Here is a 17,702-nt window from a genome sequence, read left to right on the forward strand (position 1 = left end):
TGGAAAGGACCTTAAGATCATCTAGTTCCAACCCCCCTGCCATGGGCAGGGACACCTCACACTAAACCATGTCACCCAAGGCTTTGTTCAACCTGGTCTTGTCAGAAATGGAGGATTTACCATTTCCTTGTGCAGCCCATCCAGTGCCTCACCACACTCAAGGTAAAGAATTTCTTCCTTATATCCAATCTAAACTTCTCCCGTTTAAGTTTTAACCATTACCCCTTGTCCTGTCACTACAGTCCCTAATGAAGAGTCCCTCACCAACATCCTTGTAAGCCTCCTTCAGATACTGGAAGGCTGCTATGAGGTCTCCATGCAGCCTTCTCTTCTCCAGGCTGAACAGCCCCAACTTTCTCAGCCTATCTTCATATGGGAGGTGCTCCAGTCCCCTGATCATCCTCGTGGCCCTCCTCTGGACTTGTTCTAACAGTTCCATGTCCTTTTATGTTGAGGACACCAGAACTGCACACAATACTCCAAGTGAGGTCTCACGAGAGCAGAGTAGAGGGGCAGGATCACCTCCTTCAACCTGCTGGTCACGCTGCTTTTGATGCAACCCAGGATACGGTTGGCTTTCTGGGCTTTGAGAGTACACTGCAGCCAGCTTATGTTCATTTTCTCATCAACCAACACAGGTTTCTCTGCAGAGCTGCTCTGAATCTCTTCAAGGTCCTTCTGGATGGCATTCCTTCCCTCCAGCGTATCAACGGAACCACACAGCTTGATTTTGTTGGCAAATTTGCTGAAGGCACCCTCAATCCATGATGCAGACATGAGGCTACCCTCAGTTCATGATGCAGGCAAAGATACTAACCAGGAGCAGTCCTAACACCAACCCCTGAGTGACACCACTCATTACTGGTCTCCAATTGGACACTGAGCCATTGACCACAACTCTTTGCATGTGGCCATCCAGCCAGTTCTTTATCCACCGAGTGGTCCATCCATCAAATTGGTGGCTCTCCAGTTTAGAGACAAGAATGTCATGAGCGACAGTGTCAAACACTGCAGAAGTCCAAGGTCAGCTGCATGGCCCTCACCCATCAGTTCTGTAGCCCCATCACAGAAGCCCACCAAATTGGTCAGGCAGGATTTGCCTTTAGTGAAGCCATGTTGACTGTCATCAACCACCTCATTTTCCATGTGCCTTAGCATACTTTCCAGGAGAACCTGTTCCATGATCCTGCCAGGCGCAGAGGTGAGACTGACTGGACTGTATTTTCCCAGGTCTTCCATTTTCCCCTTCTTGAAAATGGGGGTTATATTTCCCTTTTTCCAGTTGTTGGGAACTTCACCTGACTGCCATGATTTTTCAAGTATGACAGACAGTGAGGCAAAACTTCCAGAAAGCACATTGTCCTCAGCAGACAGATCCCATGGCTCACACAGCTCAGGATGGGTAGGCACAGCCTTTCACCCACCCGGTAAAGCAGAGGTAGCTAATATACTGAAACTGTGCTTCAAAATAATAGTTGAATGGCTTAAAAATTGAGACATGATTATGATATGCCATTTAAAAAAGAACAGAGAAAATATTCACATGCTCTAAAGCTAGTCCTGGCCAACAATTTGGACTCAGAACATAAGCAGGCAAACTCTGATTTAGCATGTAATTAAAAAATCCTCTCCGAATTATGCAACTTTCATTCACTTCTTCAGAAGATATGAGAACACTGCAATCATTTGCCAGGTTTGATCCCAACATGCCATGGGGCAAATGGAGACCCTAAACTGTCACATTCTATTTAAATCATATGTAGGCTAAAGTGAGTGCGATTGCTTGGTATATTAAATTACTAGTAGTGTGTTGATATTTCCTCATGAACAATCTATGGCTCTGAATTATTTATTGAGGAGGAAGTGGCTTTTGAAGTGAACATTACTTCTCTCTGAGCTAATGCCTGAATATGATAAAAATAGTTGCCAAGAGAAAAAGGAAATTAAAAAAGATATTTCCATGACTGACAACTCCCAGATTTTGCCCGACTCCTTCATGTATTTCTTCCCTTTGTGAAGTCTATATGCTAAAACGATGTTCACCTAAAAAAGAACAAGATGTGGGACAGCCTGTGTCAGGACATTGCTTGTAGCAAATCAGACATATACACATTCAGCAATGGCAATCAATAGGATTCCTAGACTATTCCCATGGCTTTGTGCTTCCTTGTCTCTAGAACCAAATACTGCTCACAGAAATGCAGCTTCAAGAGAGCCACAGAGCAGCCTTCCTCTGGCATCAAAAGTGATGCATCGCAAAATTAGAGCTTTGGGTTGTAGCAGAGATAAAAGGACACTTAACTGAGCATGGAGTGACAGTAGGAACAGGCAGAAGGACCCAATTCTCCTAATGATCTTTCAAGTTCTCAGACACATTTCCCAAACTCTTGCCCCCTCCACAGGAGTCTTCACAGGTTTCTGAGGATGGGGAAGTGAAAACACAGATAAAGCAGTGGCAGACTGCCACATAATAAGATAAATCCAGTGTAACACATTCTGCAGTATGATCAAATTAGAATTTATTTAGTTTAAGAGATATTCTCACAATAAAATGCACTCTTGGGTGACAGTTGCAGTATTTAAACCAAAAACAATCACTTCAAATGAATGTAAGCAATCCTTCTATCTTCTTTTCTCCTTCCCCACGACCATTCAGGTTGCTATTCATGAAGACTTGTCCAAAGAATTGTCATGCCATTACAGGGCATATTTCGACCATATTCCTATTATTTGCAAATAGTTTATATGCACTAAACATGGATCAGAACTTCCTATAAATTTTCTGTGAACAGATATCAAATGCTGATTTTATCCTTATTTCAAGGTTATTCTTCAGTTTTCAGGGTGCTGAAGTTAATTCCCTTAATAACCAATCATTTGTGCCTACTAATTAGAAATATCCAAAACAATTTGCTATTTAAAACATGTCATTGCTCCTGATCCTTGACTGGATGAGTAATGAAATTAAGTAAGACCCATATGAATTGTGAATATTACTACTGAATATGTAATTAAGGTTTTGATTAATATTCTGGTACTCAGGCTTAAAATACACCTTCCATAAGTATTTGCACTGATAAAGCTAAAGCTCAAAAAATCAGCACAAGTCATTAACACAGCCAAACTGAATTCATAAGTGAACTTCAAAAGCATACTTGTAAGGGTTTTTTATGATGATGGTTATGAACAGTGTCCTTTTAAGTTGGACTTCTATATAAGTGCTCGCTGTCAAATAAAGCTACTGACCATCTTTCCTCTTTAGGTGCTGGTATATATATATATATATTTATGTTTCGCTGAATTATTGAAAGCATCCTGTGTTAATACAAGTTGATAATTTAAATGCCAATTGTTTCAAAACTCAAAGAATCATCTGATGGAAGTTGAAAATCATTTAAGACATAGCATTATATTAACAAAATGGCAATATTATACTTTTTCTTGTAATGCACCTCTATTTCTTCCTTAGAGTATCCATTAGGAACATTCTTTAAGTCATTACTAAAATATACTTAATTCAGCTGACAGTCAACATTTCTGAAAATGTTCTTCCCATCCAATACTTTCTGCACTTAGAGAAAGCAAATCAGAGTACCTGATACTTAATAAATAGGAACATATGGATGTATCATTTCAATTTTTGTTATGGAAATTTCTCATTTGTAAAACACCACAAATAAGATCAATAATTTATTAATATGAATTCTGTAGCAGTAGGATATACCACAAGTCTGGCACCTGTCCTATTAAAAGCCCTGTAGAAAAGCTCTGGCTAGGAGCACAGACGGTGTTGACTCCCTTGTCAGATATCTAGACCCTGTGTAATAGAGATGGCAATGTAGGAACATTCTACTCAAGGTGAAGGACGGAGTCCAAGTCTGGAATTGACTTTGAGATGAGCTAGCAAAGGTACCTGCTCAAAAGCACCACTCCATCTGAACACACTTTTAAACCACAAGTACTAGCAACTCCTCATCACTTCCATTACAGAAGCATTCTGAAACTTGCACACAATATCAACCTCCTGCTGTGCTAGAAAGTTTTCAAAGGAACAGAACAAAATCCTTCTTCTAAACAGCCTACCACCTTATCAATATAAGTGAGGCTGGAAGATGCTAATGCAATTTCACTGGAAGAGTAAGGGAGACACAGAGATTAAAGACTTCCTCAGGGCTGTCTGAGACAAATCCCATGTGAAAAAACACCAGCATTCTCCCTCTATTCTTTTACACTGTATAACCGCCCAAAACTCACAAAACAAGCACAAGTTCCCAGGTTATCAGTCTACCTGGCAGCATCTGAGTAAGAAGTTGTGAATTCCCCATCCCTGGTATTATTCAAGGCCAGGCTGGACAAAACCTTGGGTGACATGACCAAGTCATGTGAGGTGTCCCTGTCCATGGCAGGGGGTTGAAACTAGATGATCTTAAGGTCCTTTCCAACCCTAACTATTCTATGATTCTATAACAAATCCAACCTGGGAAGATAACAATGGAAAACATTCATTTCAACTACAGCCTTCTCACCTCCTGGGCTTTTATGCTCTGCTTATCCAAACGCATAAATAGGCTCTACAAGGGGCTTAGATAGCCTCTTCATAGACAAACTTATGGATTGATGGTGGGGTGGCTTGTTTTGAACACTTTACTGGTTTTCTTAGCAGCCCCCTTGATTTAATCCAGCCATGCAGAGAACACACCCACTAATTAATTAACTTCCTAAACCAAATGGATCATTAATGGAGTATCTCTGCCACAGAGGTGACACTAACAGAATGAAAACAGGTTATAGAAGAACATCCATCTCCAAAGTTTTGGTTTTTAGGTGGAGAAAAGAAAAAAATGAATGGGACACTTAATGACCAAATGTGGCCCTTAGTTCAGTGAGGCAATCTTCATATTCTGTTATCATGAGTTCTTAATTAACCTGTGTGGTAAAAAATGGTTGTTGATTGTAAATGCAATCCCTCCTTTTGACACATGCATTAACGCACTATTGTAAAAGTTCAAAGCCATTATTATTGAGTTGTCCCAGCCACATTAATTATCCTCTGTGCTGTATTTGGCTTCACTTGGGTAAATCTTCTTTAATTGCCCAGTCTTTACTTACAGAACATCTTCATTTAATATACTATGAACTCTGTTTACATTCATGCTTTTTCCAATAATTCTGTATTGAATGTAGTTTTCACCATTACTCATGGAAATGTGCTGCACTCACCATATTCATCTGCTGTTACCCAAATGAGTCAGTGGTTTTGAAGCTGAAATGTCCAGCACTTTGAAGCTTTGGGCCAAAGTTGATTCTAGCACCTTCACTATGTTTAAAGGAATTCCTAACCTTTGTTACCCAGGCCATTTATTTTTTTCCACATCACACTGGATTCTTAAAGCAGATAAAGTGATTAAGTGAAGGAAATAGGGCGAAGGACAGAAATTTTTAAGCTGTATAGCATAAACCCTTGAGGAAAGAAATCCTTAAAATATTAAAATCTTGCTTTAATATCACAATTACGTCCATTGTGGAGAGATGTTCATGTTTTCAACACGTTTAACGTGGAATACATTTTGACAGGCAAATTGAAATTATAAATTTGAATTGTTCCCACCTAGATCATTTTCCAACTGAGTATCTCAAAGTATACTACAAAAATCAAATTTCAGAATATCCATAAAAAATTAGACTTCAAATATGTACTGAATAACTAAAGGATGACGTTTTCAGAAGTATGGGGATTGGAACTAGATGATCTTAAGGTCCCTTCCAACCCTAACTATTCTGTGATTCTATGCACTGATTTTGATGGTCCAAATTGAGTAATTTTAAAACTCCTTCCCCTTTTAAGGAAAGAATAATAATAAAAAATAAAAGTAGTAATCTCCATTCCAATGAAAGTAAAGGGAGATGTAGTTCTTCACTTCTGAAACTCGGGCAGGTAAAAAAGGCAATCAAAATTATGTATGCTGAAAACTTTGGCTCCACTTGATGTGGAGCTTGTGGTGAGTTGTTAGACAAGAAGTTGGGACATGAAGATGAGGTTTTATTTCAGCCACAAAACTGTGCTGCTTACACTGATAAAAATCAAACACAAAAATGTTACAGGCCACCAACTTAGAGCAATTTTAAAATTTTTGTTTAATTCACTCTTGCAACAGACAGCAGAGGAAAAAGGTGAAACAGCTACAGCGTGACACAAACATCTTTCATCAGAGTGACATCAAAAACTTCTTTCCTCTTTCTCTTTTTCTGAGTATGACTGCATATGACAGCAAAAGGCTGATGAGAAAAATGAATAAACCAGTCCTTCAGCTGATACAGGACATCTAGAACTACTCTCATAAGCTAACCAAGTAGATCTGTAACTGGCTATGCTAACTATGTAGATCTATATAGATCTATAACTACAGATCTGTAACTACATCTATAACTGTAAGCTAACTATGTAGATCTGTATTATGGTGTTGTTTGTGGTTATACTATACATGCAGAATGAGTGTTTGTAAATAGAGATACTGGTGGTGTACTTTTAGGACAAGAGAAAGAAGGTTAAAAGGCAGGGAACAAAAATTAATTAAACAGTAAAAGACAGGTTAATCTGTATTTGGCCCCATCTCAAGGCCCTAAGTACAGGGTCTTCCTGTCTGGCGTCACAAACACAGTATTTCTATCAGCACGATGACAACAGCTCCAGCAGGAAGGACAGTAAATGTCCCCAACCTAAGCCTCAGTTCAGAAAGCTCCCAGGGAGATGGGATCTGAGCCCTCATAGCTGGAAAGGACAGTGGACTCATATCTAAAATCTGAGCAAATACTCTAATCACAAGGGACATTTCTCTCGTACTATAAAACAAGGCAGAGTCACTAATATTTGTCAGGGATCTCATCACTAAGATGCTCATCATTGCTCATAAAGCAGGTTAAAACAATGCTTGCCTACTGGATCCACTCAGGGATTTTGGGGCCACTCCAGCCTACCTTCTGGTTTGGAATGTACTTAAATGAGAAATAGGAGATCAGCCTGTGTGTGCTGGGGAAGTTCTGGGCACAGCCAAAATGCAAAATCCTTTAGGACACTGAAGTGGAACATTATGGTCTGTTATATTTAAGTTCCTCAAGAAACTTCCTAACAAGACCACTCAGCACAATTTTCTAGATCATATTTTCAAGTCTATATGCTTGAAGAACATCTAAGTTCTGTTTTGTTTAGCTAAGTCTTGTTTTAGACCTGGCTCATGGAAAGTTTTCCATATAAAGTGAGCATATAAAGATTAGGGTTGAAATAAAATAAGACACAACTCCACCCATACCCCTCTAAGATAAAAAAGACCACACATTTACAACGATAAAGCTTATTGTTCTACAATAGCCACTATGACACAATTAAAGCATCAGCACAGTGGGGTTTTGTGACTTTTTTATGCATGTATAGATCCCTCTATAGACATCTGAAGCCCAGTGCTGGATATTCCGAAGTACTTTCTCAGGACCTGATGAAACTAAGCTACTGATCTATGTACCACATATAGAAAAGCACCACGCAAAGAAGTTGGCAGGATCCTAGAATAGATCAGATGTTTACATAAAAACATCCCATAAAAGTGAGCAATGTCAAAAACCGTGGCACTGCTAACCTTCATTCTTAAAGGGAGAAATCAATCTTATATATAGCAGCTGATAGGGATAAGGAAAACTGTCCTTCCATGTGTACGTTAATTCACTTTTTATTCACCGTAAACAATCTGCATCTTTCTCTAAAGCAGCTGGTACCAGTCCTTGGTACATTAGTCTTGCCTAAGTCACACCTTCCAATTTTAGAAGTTACTTTTGTTGACACATCATTGGCTGCCAAACTTGCTTTGAAAACACCCCACAAAACAGTCTTGCTCCATTTGCTGCAACTCGTGATATCAAATCATTTGTAACTGATAGCGTTAACCACCCCCACTGATTATACTTGCCAATCAAAGAGATTTATATGGCTCGCCATATAAATCCTACACCATGAACATAGTAAACAGCGCAAGCATGTTCTCAAAGGAAAAGTAATGGAAATAATAACATAGTATAGGAATTATTTTATCCTGGGGGAAAACATACATTATTACCCATTTTAGCCATTCAGGGAAGGAAGCAGAATGAGAGGGAGAGTGATAAGAAACCACTTCAGCAATCAGAGCCCACAGGGAGATGATAATTCTGGTTATGGTTGTCAGAAAATTCAGGTTAAATCTCTTGGAAAAATATATACCCAAGACCTATTATTTTTTAATTCTAGAATTTATGAAAAGATAGTTAAGAGTACTGTCTTCCCTGCAAACTGATGTCAACCTGACACCTCACATTTGTATTTATCACTGTTCAGGTGACTGCTCACTGCAGAGTTTATCTAACATTTTCTCTGTGTATCTAACATTTTCACTGTGAGTTTGCCCAGTCATACAATTCTTCTGTTTTCCTGCCTCTTTCTCCAGTCTCTCAAGCAGTCACTTAGACAATTATTCAAATAATCTTGGTCAGTGGCTGAAGGGAAATAAATGGGATTTAGGTACATAATGTACAAGGATTAACAGGTATTTCTGTGTCTTTTCAGAACCTGCTTCTTTTTATATACCCATTCAACTCTCCCTCATGTTCTCTTTCATATCAGCCTCCTTTCATTTTAAAAACCAAGCAAATCAAAACAGTTCTCTTTATAGCTTGTTTGCCACTTTCACTCCTATATGTCTACTTGACACAAAGTATACAACTGACAGCTGTGCTAAAATAGACAAAAATGGCACCACTCTGTACATATACTTTAGCAACCACAGATTTCCCCTATACCTTGAAATACAAGCAAAGAGCTATTGATTTTGTCTCTGCCTGATAAATTCCCCCCAAACAATCTGTTTACTGAAACTGTAAGTCACTGTTGTTATTCATCTGACGTATATTTAATATATATAAGATACTTAATTGGAAAAGAGAAGTGAAAGAACAGGATAACACTGTTATAAGTGACATAGGTATTGATTTCATTTTAGTTTTACTAGGACTTTTGCATTTTTGTAGCCAATTCAGTCCTTATGGACAAACATTAAGGCTAAGTCAGCTGACAATGAGAATACTCTTCCAGACTCCTTAAACTATGATGTAAATAACGTGGAGATATGGAGCAGGATAACTGAATCTATAGATGGAGCTGTGATGCTATGCTTTCTTGCTTTCCCACAGGAGATGTGGACATGCAAACTGACCTTTCAGTGTCTTCACCAATGTAACACAGAAATTTTAGCCAAAAAAAGCTCATATGGTTGCCAGAACTTTCTGCACGTTTACAACATTTAGAAGTAAATTAAAATGTGAAACATTTATTTGAATTTATGGTATGTATGTAGAGTCATTCCTGCATTGCATAGGAGAACTCTAGAGTAGTCTCTACAGATGGTGACATGAAATCCTCTAAAACACAAGCCTTAAAATCATTGAGATTTTCCACTGTTTTGGAAAAATCCAAACATAAATTCTTACTATATATAGTTTCTAGAAAGCATTCTGTGTATAAAGTATTAGTTCTCCTACTAAGCCAACTGAGCAACCAGAAATTTTAGGGCTTAAGCAGTCCTTTGAAAAACTGAAAACTTATGTAACTGATAAATATTCTCTATAGAAAGAACCCTTGTTAATTATTAAAGTACAGTATCTTTCTTCTAAAACATATCAGCATCTTTTACATGTAGCTTAGGTTATTAGAATAAACTGAATCTAATTTGTATACAGACTTTTAAGAGATTTTTAACACAGTAAAGCTTCATTTTTGTGTTTCAAAAAAAACTTTGAAAGGCACAGGCTTCATCTGCATATCACTGTCTTCAGGAGACGGAAAAAGAAAAAAAAACCAGAAAAAAGAAAAAAAAAAGGAAAAACAGAAAAAAAAAAGAATATTCTGCTGAATGTATTAGCAAAATTAAAATGTAGCCAGGACACCTACAGGGTGGGCTGCCCCTTCTAATCCTGCTTTCTGAGGGGAAGAGGAAAAACAGAGAACTCTAATTCCTATTTTTGACAGCACATCACCTTTCCCGAGACCTGAAGACACAGCAAGCAAAATAGTTAGCCAGTAGGACTTTAATGCAGGCACTGCAGTAACTCAATAAAACAAACATGGTATTGCTGAGTGGTAGCATTTCGCTACACTGAGACAGATGGGGAGGATATGCAATAATCTTGTCTAGGAAATGGCTATGATTCATAAATTTGGACTCAATGTGACAAATTATCTGACAGATTTCAAAACAGTGAGAAAAGCTGATGTCAGATTGAGATATCACATCTCTCTGTGAAGTCCAACGGCAGCTGGAATTATTGACCACCTAAATACACTGAACTCCTACGCTACTGCTGAACAAAAGTGTCAAAACCACTATATAGAGCAAAAGTGTGAAAAAAATGACACTGTTTAAGGATGGAGTTGATCTGATTTAAACCCTGATGATGTTTTTCCTAATTTGAACTACCTTGCTCACAGTCCCAGTTTAGGGATCCAGTCATGCTAAATAGTGTATCTATTAAGATGTATATATCTCTCTATATATATCTATAGATCTATCAATATTGACCTGAGGAAGTTGTAAGGACTTCTCATACACAGTACAAACACAATTTCCTTTTCTTTCTTTTTTTTTTTTAATTGTAAGAGCATCAACTAATTGCAAAGGTGAAGTTTATGAGCAATGAGCACAGGAAATGAAAACTGTTTGGCTGATGGTCATGCTTTGTGAAAAATACTTCCACAGGGCACCAGAGAGACTGCAACTCATACTGCTTCCAGAATCCAGCATCACCTCTACAACATTCCTCCAACTCTTTGGGTTTTTTCCAAATAACAAGGAAGGAGAAGGAAGATAATGATTTCTTAATAGTACACATAAACAGATATAGACAAATCATAGCATCACTTCTCAGAGAAACAAACTCACTTTGGAACAGACACCTGCCCTGGACAAGTGCCACCTGGAAGGGCCAGTAATTAACCTGGCACCTCCTCCACCTTCTCCAGGTGGATTCCCACACAGCTAGTAAATCTGAGACAAAATCCCTCACTCTGTTCAACTTAATCATCTCAGTATCATCTGAGCTATCCAGAAATAATTTTAAAGAGCAATTTCCAGTCCTTGAAAATGGTTCACCCTTCCTTTGGCCTTGTTGGTTACAGAAACTTGACTGTTCTCTTTCAGACAGTTAACTGCAGCTTTTCAGACAAAATGACAGCTAAGCACCTCCAAATGAACCTCCAAGCACCCTGAGCACCAAGGCAGCCTGCTCACACCATTCCCCTACAAGGTACAACAGTTGTCTCAGGGAGCTACTTCTGGCTTTCCAGACATGACAAGATGGGCATCAAGTCCTCGTCCTCCAATCTCCTTCTCTCGCCTGCCCAACTTCCCACAACCCATTCTCCCCCAGGGCTCACTCTAAGGACTTCTTCACTGAGCTTCAGGAGCATGGCTCACGCATTCTGCCAACTCAATCTTGTCCAGAAAAAAGGTTGTCAAGGAGATAAACCACATCCACAGATGCCAAGTGAACACTTATCTCCTACATTCAGTCACCAAGTCCTGCTATCCCCTGCAAAATCTGAAAGCTAGGGCTAAGCCAGGGAAACCAAGTGAATCAAAGGGATGCTCAAACGCATGGTTACATATTTTGATGCCATACTCAAAGGGCAATAGTTCATCTGAATCCTAGTGGCCCATATATCTCAACATAGTCTTTCCAGACTATAAATTAAAGCATCCTTTGCCCTTTTATTAACTTCAATGGAATGCAAAGACACCGTGCATTACGTCTTCTTTCCACTCCCCAGAGTCTGCTAATAATAAGCCATATCTCTCACAGCACCTATTTGGGAGAATTGTGCCCACAGTGTGGTTTCCATGCCTAAGCAGAACACACTAGAAGTATGGAAAAGGATATGTATCTGAAACTCTCCCTGAAGGCAGGTGATCATATTTTAATATGAAATGAGCTGCCAATAAAGTCCTAGTAGCTGCACTCAGCTGTGGCAAGCAACTCCTCAGAGACTTCACTAGAATTTTAACTGAGGGATAGTGTTATCAGGAAGTCTGTGAACATCCAAGCCCCTGGAAAAAAAAAATATATATATATATGCTTATTCTTCAGAATGGAAGAACTCAGTTTTCTAAAATTTGTGGGAGGAAAAAAAAAAGGGTCAATTTCAAAAGAAAAAAAAGATACATTTCTATTCAGAACTGATTGGCAGCTTAGCTGCTCCTGCAGCTCCCCTTCTTTACACTTCAGGCAAAAATTGTTTTACTAATGCTAGATTGCCTATTTCCAACATTGTTCCATGCCACATTAAAGACCTCATTCATTTCCCATTAGCACATTTTAGTTAAAATTAACACATAATCAATTTCAATGATCTGGCTTTCAATATACAGCTGCGTCAAAGGAGTTAGTCTCCAAACACATGAAACTAGGAAACACTTCAGGTCATTCTTCAGCCTAAATGCTCAGGAGCTGTTTGCTCAGGCCAGTGCCAATGTTACACTGTGGAGCAGAAGTTTTGGGCTATTAAGTGTTCAGAGACACAGTATTTTCCAGAAAATTTACAGAGATCACATTAGTTCTGATACATGTACAGAGTTCCTCAGAGTTTGTTGTGACCTTTCCTTTTTGGTGCTGATTATTAGATGAATCTAAAGGCTCTCCCTTATGAGGAATATGCCTAAGGAATTAAAATATGAAGTGACTTTAATCAATTACGAAGTACTGGTATGCAAGACTGCATACAACTGATCATATAATTTGTATGTTGGTGGAAAGCTGCAAATAGAAACTGCTAAGTTACTGACAGACAAACAATTCCATGGCTCTGTTTCACTGAAAAAAAAAAAAAAACAAACTATAAAACATATATAATGTCCTAACATGTCTTGTCAATTTAATATTCTGGTAGTCTTACACTACTGCACATAAAAGATGAAGAAAAGCTACATATGATCAAAGGAGGCTCAGATAGCTTTAAATATAGAGGACTAAGGGCTCCTGCAAGGAGAAATATTACGTTAAAAGAGATTGTGCTTCCTCAAAAAGCAAGAAGCTGGAGAGCTTTAAATCCCAAGCACCTCATCTGACAAAAGTGCCGTAAAGTATCAGATCACACCCTGCTCCACTCAAAGCCCAACTCTTTGTGTTTGCCAATACAGTCACGACGCCAGACTTTGCAAAACTCCGTTCTGTGCCACCCAGCACGATACATGCTGTCTTCTATATGGATGAGTAATGAGTATCAGCATGAATTTCTATGTACAATTTGAGCCACTGTACCTACTTTTCTGTCTCTGCAGGACCAGGACTAAACATTACATACAAAACATCTCATTCAGCAAGTCCTAAATTTAACTTGTGTTCAGATGAGGACATAGAGCATAGAGGAGCATGCAAGCATTCAAGATCCAGATCAAAGCATCACTTCTAGTTCAAAATCCTGCTTTCCTCTCAAGTTGTATCATAGTTAAAATTGAGCACACCCATAACTTTAAGTTAGTTTTCCAAGTTTAGAAAACTGGAATTGTTATAATAAACCAGCAAGTTTAGAAAGTGAATGATACTTAGTTATGGCATCCCAGGATCTTCAGTCTATTATCTAGAAGCACTTGGATTCCTTGATGTTTAAAGTCCACAAGCAGAACTGAGCTGTACTGGAGACTGCACTAACTGAGCAAAACCCAGGCCCTGTGCAAAACGGTGGGACAGAGATAAAAACACCAGAGTTAGAAGCAGAGAGTAACAACAAATTAAACTCTTATGAAATAATTGGAGGGGGGAGAAGGGAGGGAGGGAAAAGTTCCCAGAACAGAAGCATGAGAGAATTCCTTTCCACCCATCAGACAAGAAAACCTGATGTATTTTCAGATGTTGTCTTAGCGCACTGTCCAGCTCTATGACCTTCTTCAACACAGCATCTATTCCTCTATCTTATGGGGATAATTTAACTCGTTATACATTGTGCATTCTGAGCTCTGCATTTTTCAGGCAAAACTAAATGTATTTGCAGGGCGTTCAGCTTATGCATCTTTCCTGGAAATATGCTTAAAATAAAGGAAAACATTACTTTTGCAAACTGTGACGTCACCTCCCTTTTCAGTAAGTGCCTTCCACAGCCTACTCCAGCACATTCTTTCCATAACACACATTACATCGCTTGTGGATGCTTTAGAGAGCAGCTACTCAAAAGTTGATGCAGAAGACATTTCTTTACTACACCACACAGTCAAACGCACACGCATAGCAAGGAGCATATTTACAGGCAGCCGTGTACATCGGAACACAGCAACGGCTGTTCATTAACAGTTTCTGGGAGGAAACTCTTCACTGTCAGTGAAGTTCCCCGCTGGCGGCAACTCTGTCCTGGCCACATGTGAGGAGACCGGGAGACGCACAAGGTTTTCCCCTTTCCCCCGCCTGCTCCCTTTCTTTACTTCTCCCCCGCGCAGGTTTCCCAGGAAGTTTTGGGCCCCTCCCGGGGAGGAGGTCGCCCGCGCGGCATAGTGCGCTCGGGGACGCAACGGGGCCCCCCTCGACGGGGCGGAACACTCCGCGCCCGGGGCCACCATCGGACCCGCGGGGACCCGGAAACCCCCGAGTCCCGTCACGACGAGCGCTGCCCCGAGGAGGGACCCCGAGGAAACCGGCGGCCACAGCTCGCAGTCCCTCCCGCGGCCGCTCTCCCCTTCCCCGCAGCGAGGGGCCCAGGCCCCCAGGCCGGCTCCTCACCTCCAAACCTGCCCGAGCTGCAGGATGTGGACGAGCGACTGCAGGAGCCAGATGCAGAAGGCGCAGGACGCCGACCTGCCGCTGCCGGCTCGGGGACCGGCGGCTCCGCTGCCGGCGGCGTTGCTGCTGCTGTTGGTACTGCTGTTAGTGGCGTTGCTCTTGCTGGCGGTGGACGCCTGCCGCTGCGGCGTACAGGGCCGGGCGGCGTCGATGTCCGCGGCCGCCGAGCTGCTGCTCACCAGCAGCTTGCTCTCGGCGGCAGGGCAGTGCCCGGGGGCGGTGGCGGCGCTGTCCTCGGTGCTGAAGTCGTGAGCGAACCAGCGGAAGCTGAAGACCTGCACGGAGAGGGACCCCAGCAGCACGAAGAAGAGGGTGAGCCCGAACCACCACCGCTGGCCCCGCAGGTAGTAGTCGACCGCCAGCCAGATGTCAGTGCCCACGTCCGCGAAGTACACGGCCAGAGCGGCCAGGATCCAGAGGCAGTCCCACAGCGAGTAGCGCCGCTGCTCCCTGCCCAGCCGCAGGCACAAGGAGGACGAGCCCCCGCCCGAGCCCCGGGAGCCCCCGCCGCCACCCCCACCGCCGTCTCCACCTCTGCCGCCGCAGCAGCAGCAGCAGCAGCAGCGGGAGCCGCCGCCCGAGCCGTCCCCGCCGCTGCCGCTGCAGCACCCGCCCCCGGGCGCCTCGTCGTCGTCGCTGCCGCCTCCCGGGCCGGCGCCGGAGGGCAGCCCCGGGGCCAGCGCCTGCACGGAACCCGAGTGCTCGGAGTTCTGCAGCGGCGTGAACGCCACCTCGCCGCCCTTCTTCATCTTCCGCCGCCCGTCCGACTTCGCGGCCATGATGCTTCCCTCAGCCCCGCCGGAGAGCAAGCGGGAGCAGTGAGCGCTCCTTTATCCCGCGCCTCCCCCTGCTCCTCCTCCTTCGCCTCCTGCCTCCCGCCCTCCGCCGCGGACCCGCCGCTCCCCGCGTCCCCTGTCCACGCTTCGCGCCGGGCTGCGCGCCCGCGGGCGGCTCCTTCGCGGCGGCCGCTCCCGCAGCGCCGCCTGCCTGCGGGGAGCTGCGCTCAGCCCGCCCGCCCCGCCGCCGCCTCCGCGAGGGCCGGCGGTGCCGGGGCCGCCGCCGCGCTCTGCCCGAACCGGGAGCAGGCAGGGCAGCGCTGCCCGGAGCAGCGCATCCCGCCTCCCTCCGCCTCCCCGACCGCCTCCGCCCGCACCCACCGCCGCCACCACCCAGCTGACTGACGCCGGGAAAGAGGATGACCTCATCCCTCTTCCCTCGCTGCCGCCGCCCCCCGCCCGGCACCGGCACCGGCACTGGCGCAGGGGCGGGGAAGGGGGCGCTCGGCCCCAGGGAGGGAAGGGCCCGGTGAGGCCCGTTGGCGGCAGGGGGAGGCGGTGGCTTGGCAGCCCGGCCTAGGGAGGTGGGCGCGGCGGCGACAGGGCAGCGACGGCTCCGCGGGGCGAGGGAGCGGGTCGGCGGGGACAGGCGGGGTGCGGCCGGCGCCCCCCGGGGCAGGCGCCGCGGGAGGGGCACGGCGCTGCCGCCGTCTCCGCTGCCGCCCCACGGTGTCCTCGACGTGGTTTGGGGTGAGTCGGACCGGACCGGACCGGAGTGGAGCGGCGGGATGCGAGGGGTGCGGACGGGGCGGCGAGGAGGGCGGTGGTCCCCCTTCACAGCCACCCGCCCTCGGGCTTCTCGCTGAGAGAGGGGACCCTCTGCTCGAGGGAGCCACCGCAGCCCCGCAGCGCTGACAGGACCGGTACCGGTGGTGATGCTTAGCCGTAACGCCCGGCCCGGAGGCAGGACCCGCTCAGGGCGGGTGGCCGCTACCGCGCTGTCCCGCAGGAAACGCTGCCGTAGTTCCCTCAACTTTGTGAAACGCGACTGCGAGGTGGAATTCAGGAGTTGCGCCGTGACTCACTGTCTTAAGAGGCGTTTGGGGGAAAGTGAGGAAACACCCGGAGAAATCGCGTTTTAGGCATGAAATTCACTGGGCGAACTCACGATGCCTTTCACCGCCCCCCGCCCCTTTCTCCGCTGCTCCCCGATCGCGGCCGCCCCTCTGAGCTCATCCCGGTATTTCAGCTGCGGAGGTGGCCCCGCCTGCGGCTTCCAACTTCGGCGGCGAGCGGCAGCGGCTGGAGGAAGCCGTCCCGGGCCGAGCGGTCCCGGCGAGGATCCCGCAGCAGTCCCCGCTGCCCTCGGAGCCCGGCAGGGGACGCAGGTGTACGGTGGCTACCCGGGCCCTGAAGGCCACCAGCCTCTTACCCGCGGGAGTTACCCGGGTCGCGATGCCCGCTGCCGGGCACAGGGTTCGGCATGCGGATGGGGGGCTGTTTGCCCTTCGGCCCCTCTCTGTCCCCATGCGTTTCCAAACGAACGGGATAAGTAGCCGATTCACCCCTTTCAGGGGGTTTTGGGAATGGTGGGTTTTTTTTTCACCTCTGGAATATATTACAAGCATGCCCTTCCCCTTCTCCCCCACCCCCCCCCAAAAAAAAAGAAAAATAGAGCAGTGAGATAGTTCAACCACCTTGCTAGAGTATCTTCATAAGAATGACAGTGAGATTATGATAGGGCAGTTTTACGTTATGTGCCTAAATATAGCACCTTCACGTCAACTTCACTAATGAAAGAGAAGAAGTCATACAGACAGCTGAAAAACCTGCCCTTTAACTCTTCAATGTACATGGGAAGTATAAAGTGCATTTTGGAAATTACCTTTTGCTGATACATACCCCAGATTTCAAGAAAAGACTTCAGTGTGCATTACTGTATTATTCAGAATGCTGAGCACACCAGACTTAAACTTTGGAAGGTGAAGAGTGCACATAAGACTAATTTGGTTTGTTATTTTGCCTGTTATTACACATTACAAGAGTCCTTAATTACATCATCACATAATGGTTCTTAAATAATAC

General features: G+C 44.3%; 1 protein-coding gene across 1 annotated transcript in view; it reads right to left on the reverse strand.

Moving 5' to 3' along the window:
* XKR4 (XK related 4) overlaps positions 1 to 15,620 on the reverse strand; it is a 218,337-nt gene extending 202,717 nt beyond the window's left edge. Inside the window, exon 1 of the mRNA XM_005152543.3 lies at positions 14,782 to 15,620. Within this exon, the coding sequence (XP_005152600.3) occupies positions 14,782 to 15,620 (839 nt within the window). The remainder of the gene's footprint in view (positions 1 to 14,781) is intronic.
* Positions 15,621 to 17,702: the final 2,082 nt, after the last annotated feature.

The sequence above is a fragment of the Melopsittacus undulatus genome, chromosome 1 (genome assembly GCF_012275295.1).
Source record: "Melopsittacus undulatus isolate bMelUnd1 chromosome 1, bMelUnd1.mat.Z, whole genome shotgun sequence".
Lineage (NCBI taxonomy): Eukaryota > Metazoa > Chordata > Aves > Psittaciformes > Psittaculidae > Melopsittacus > Melopsittacus undulatus.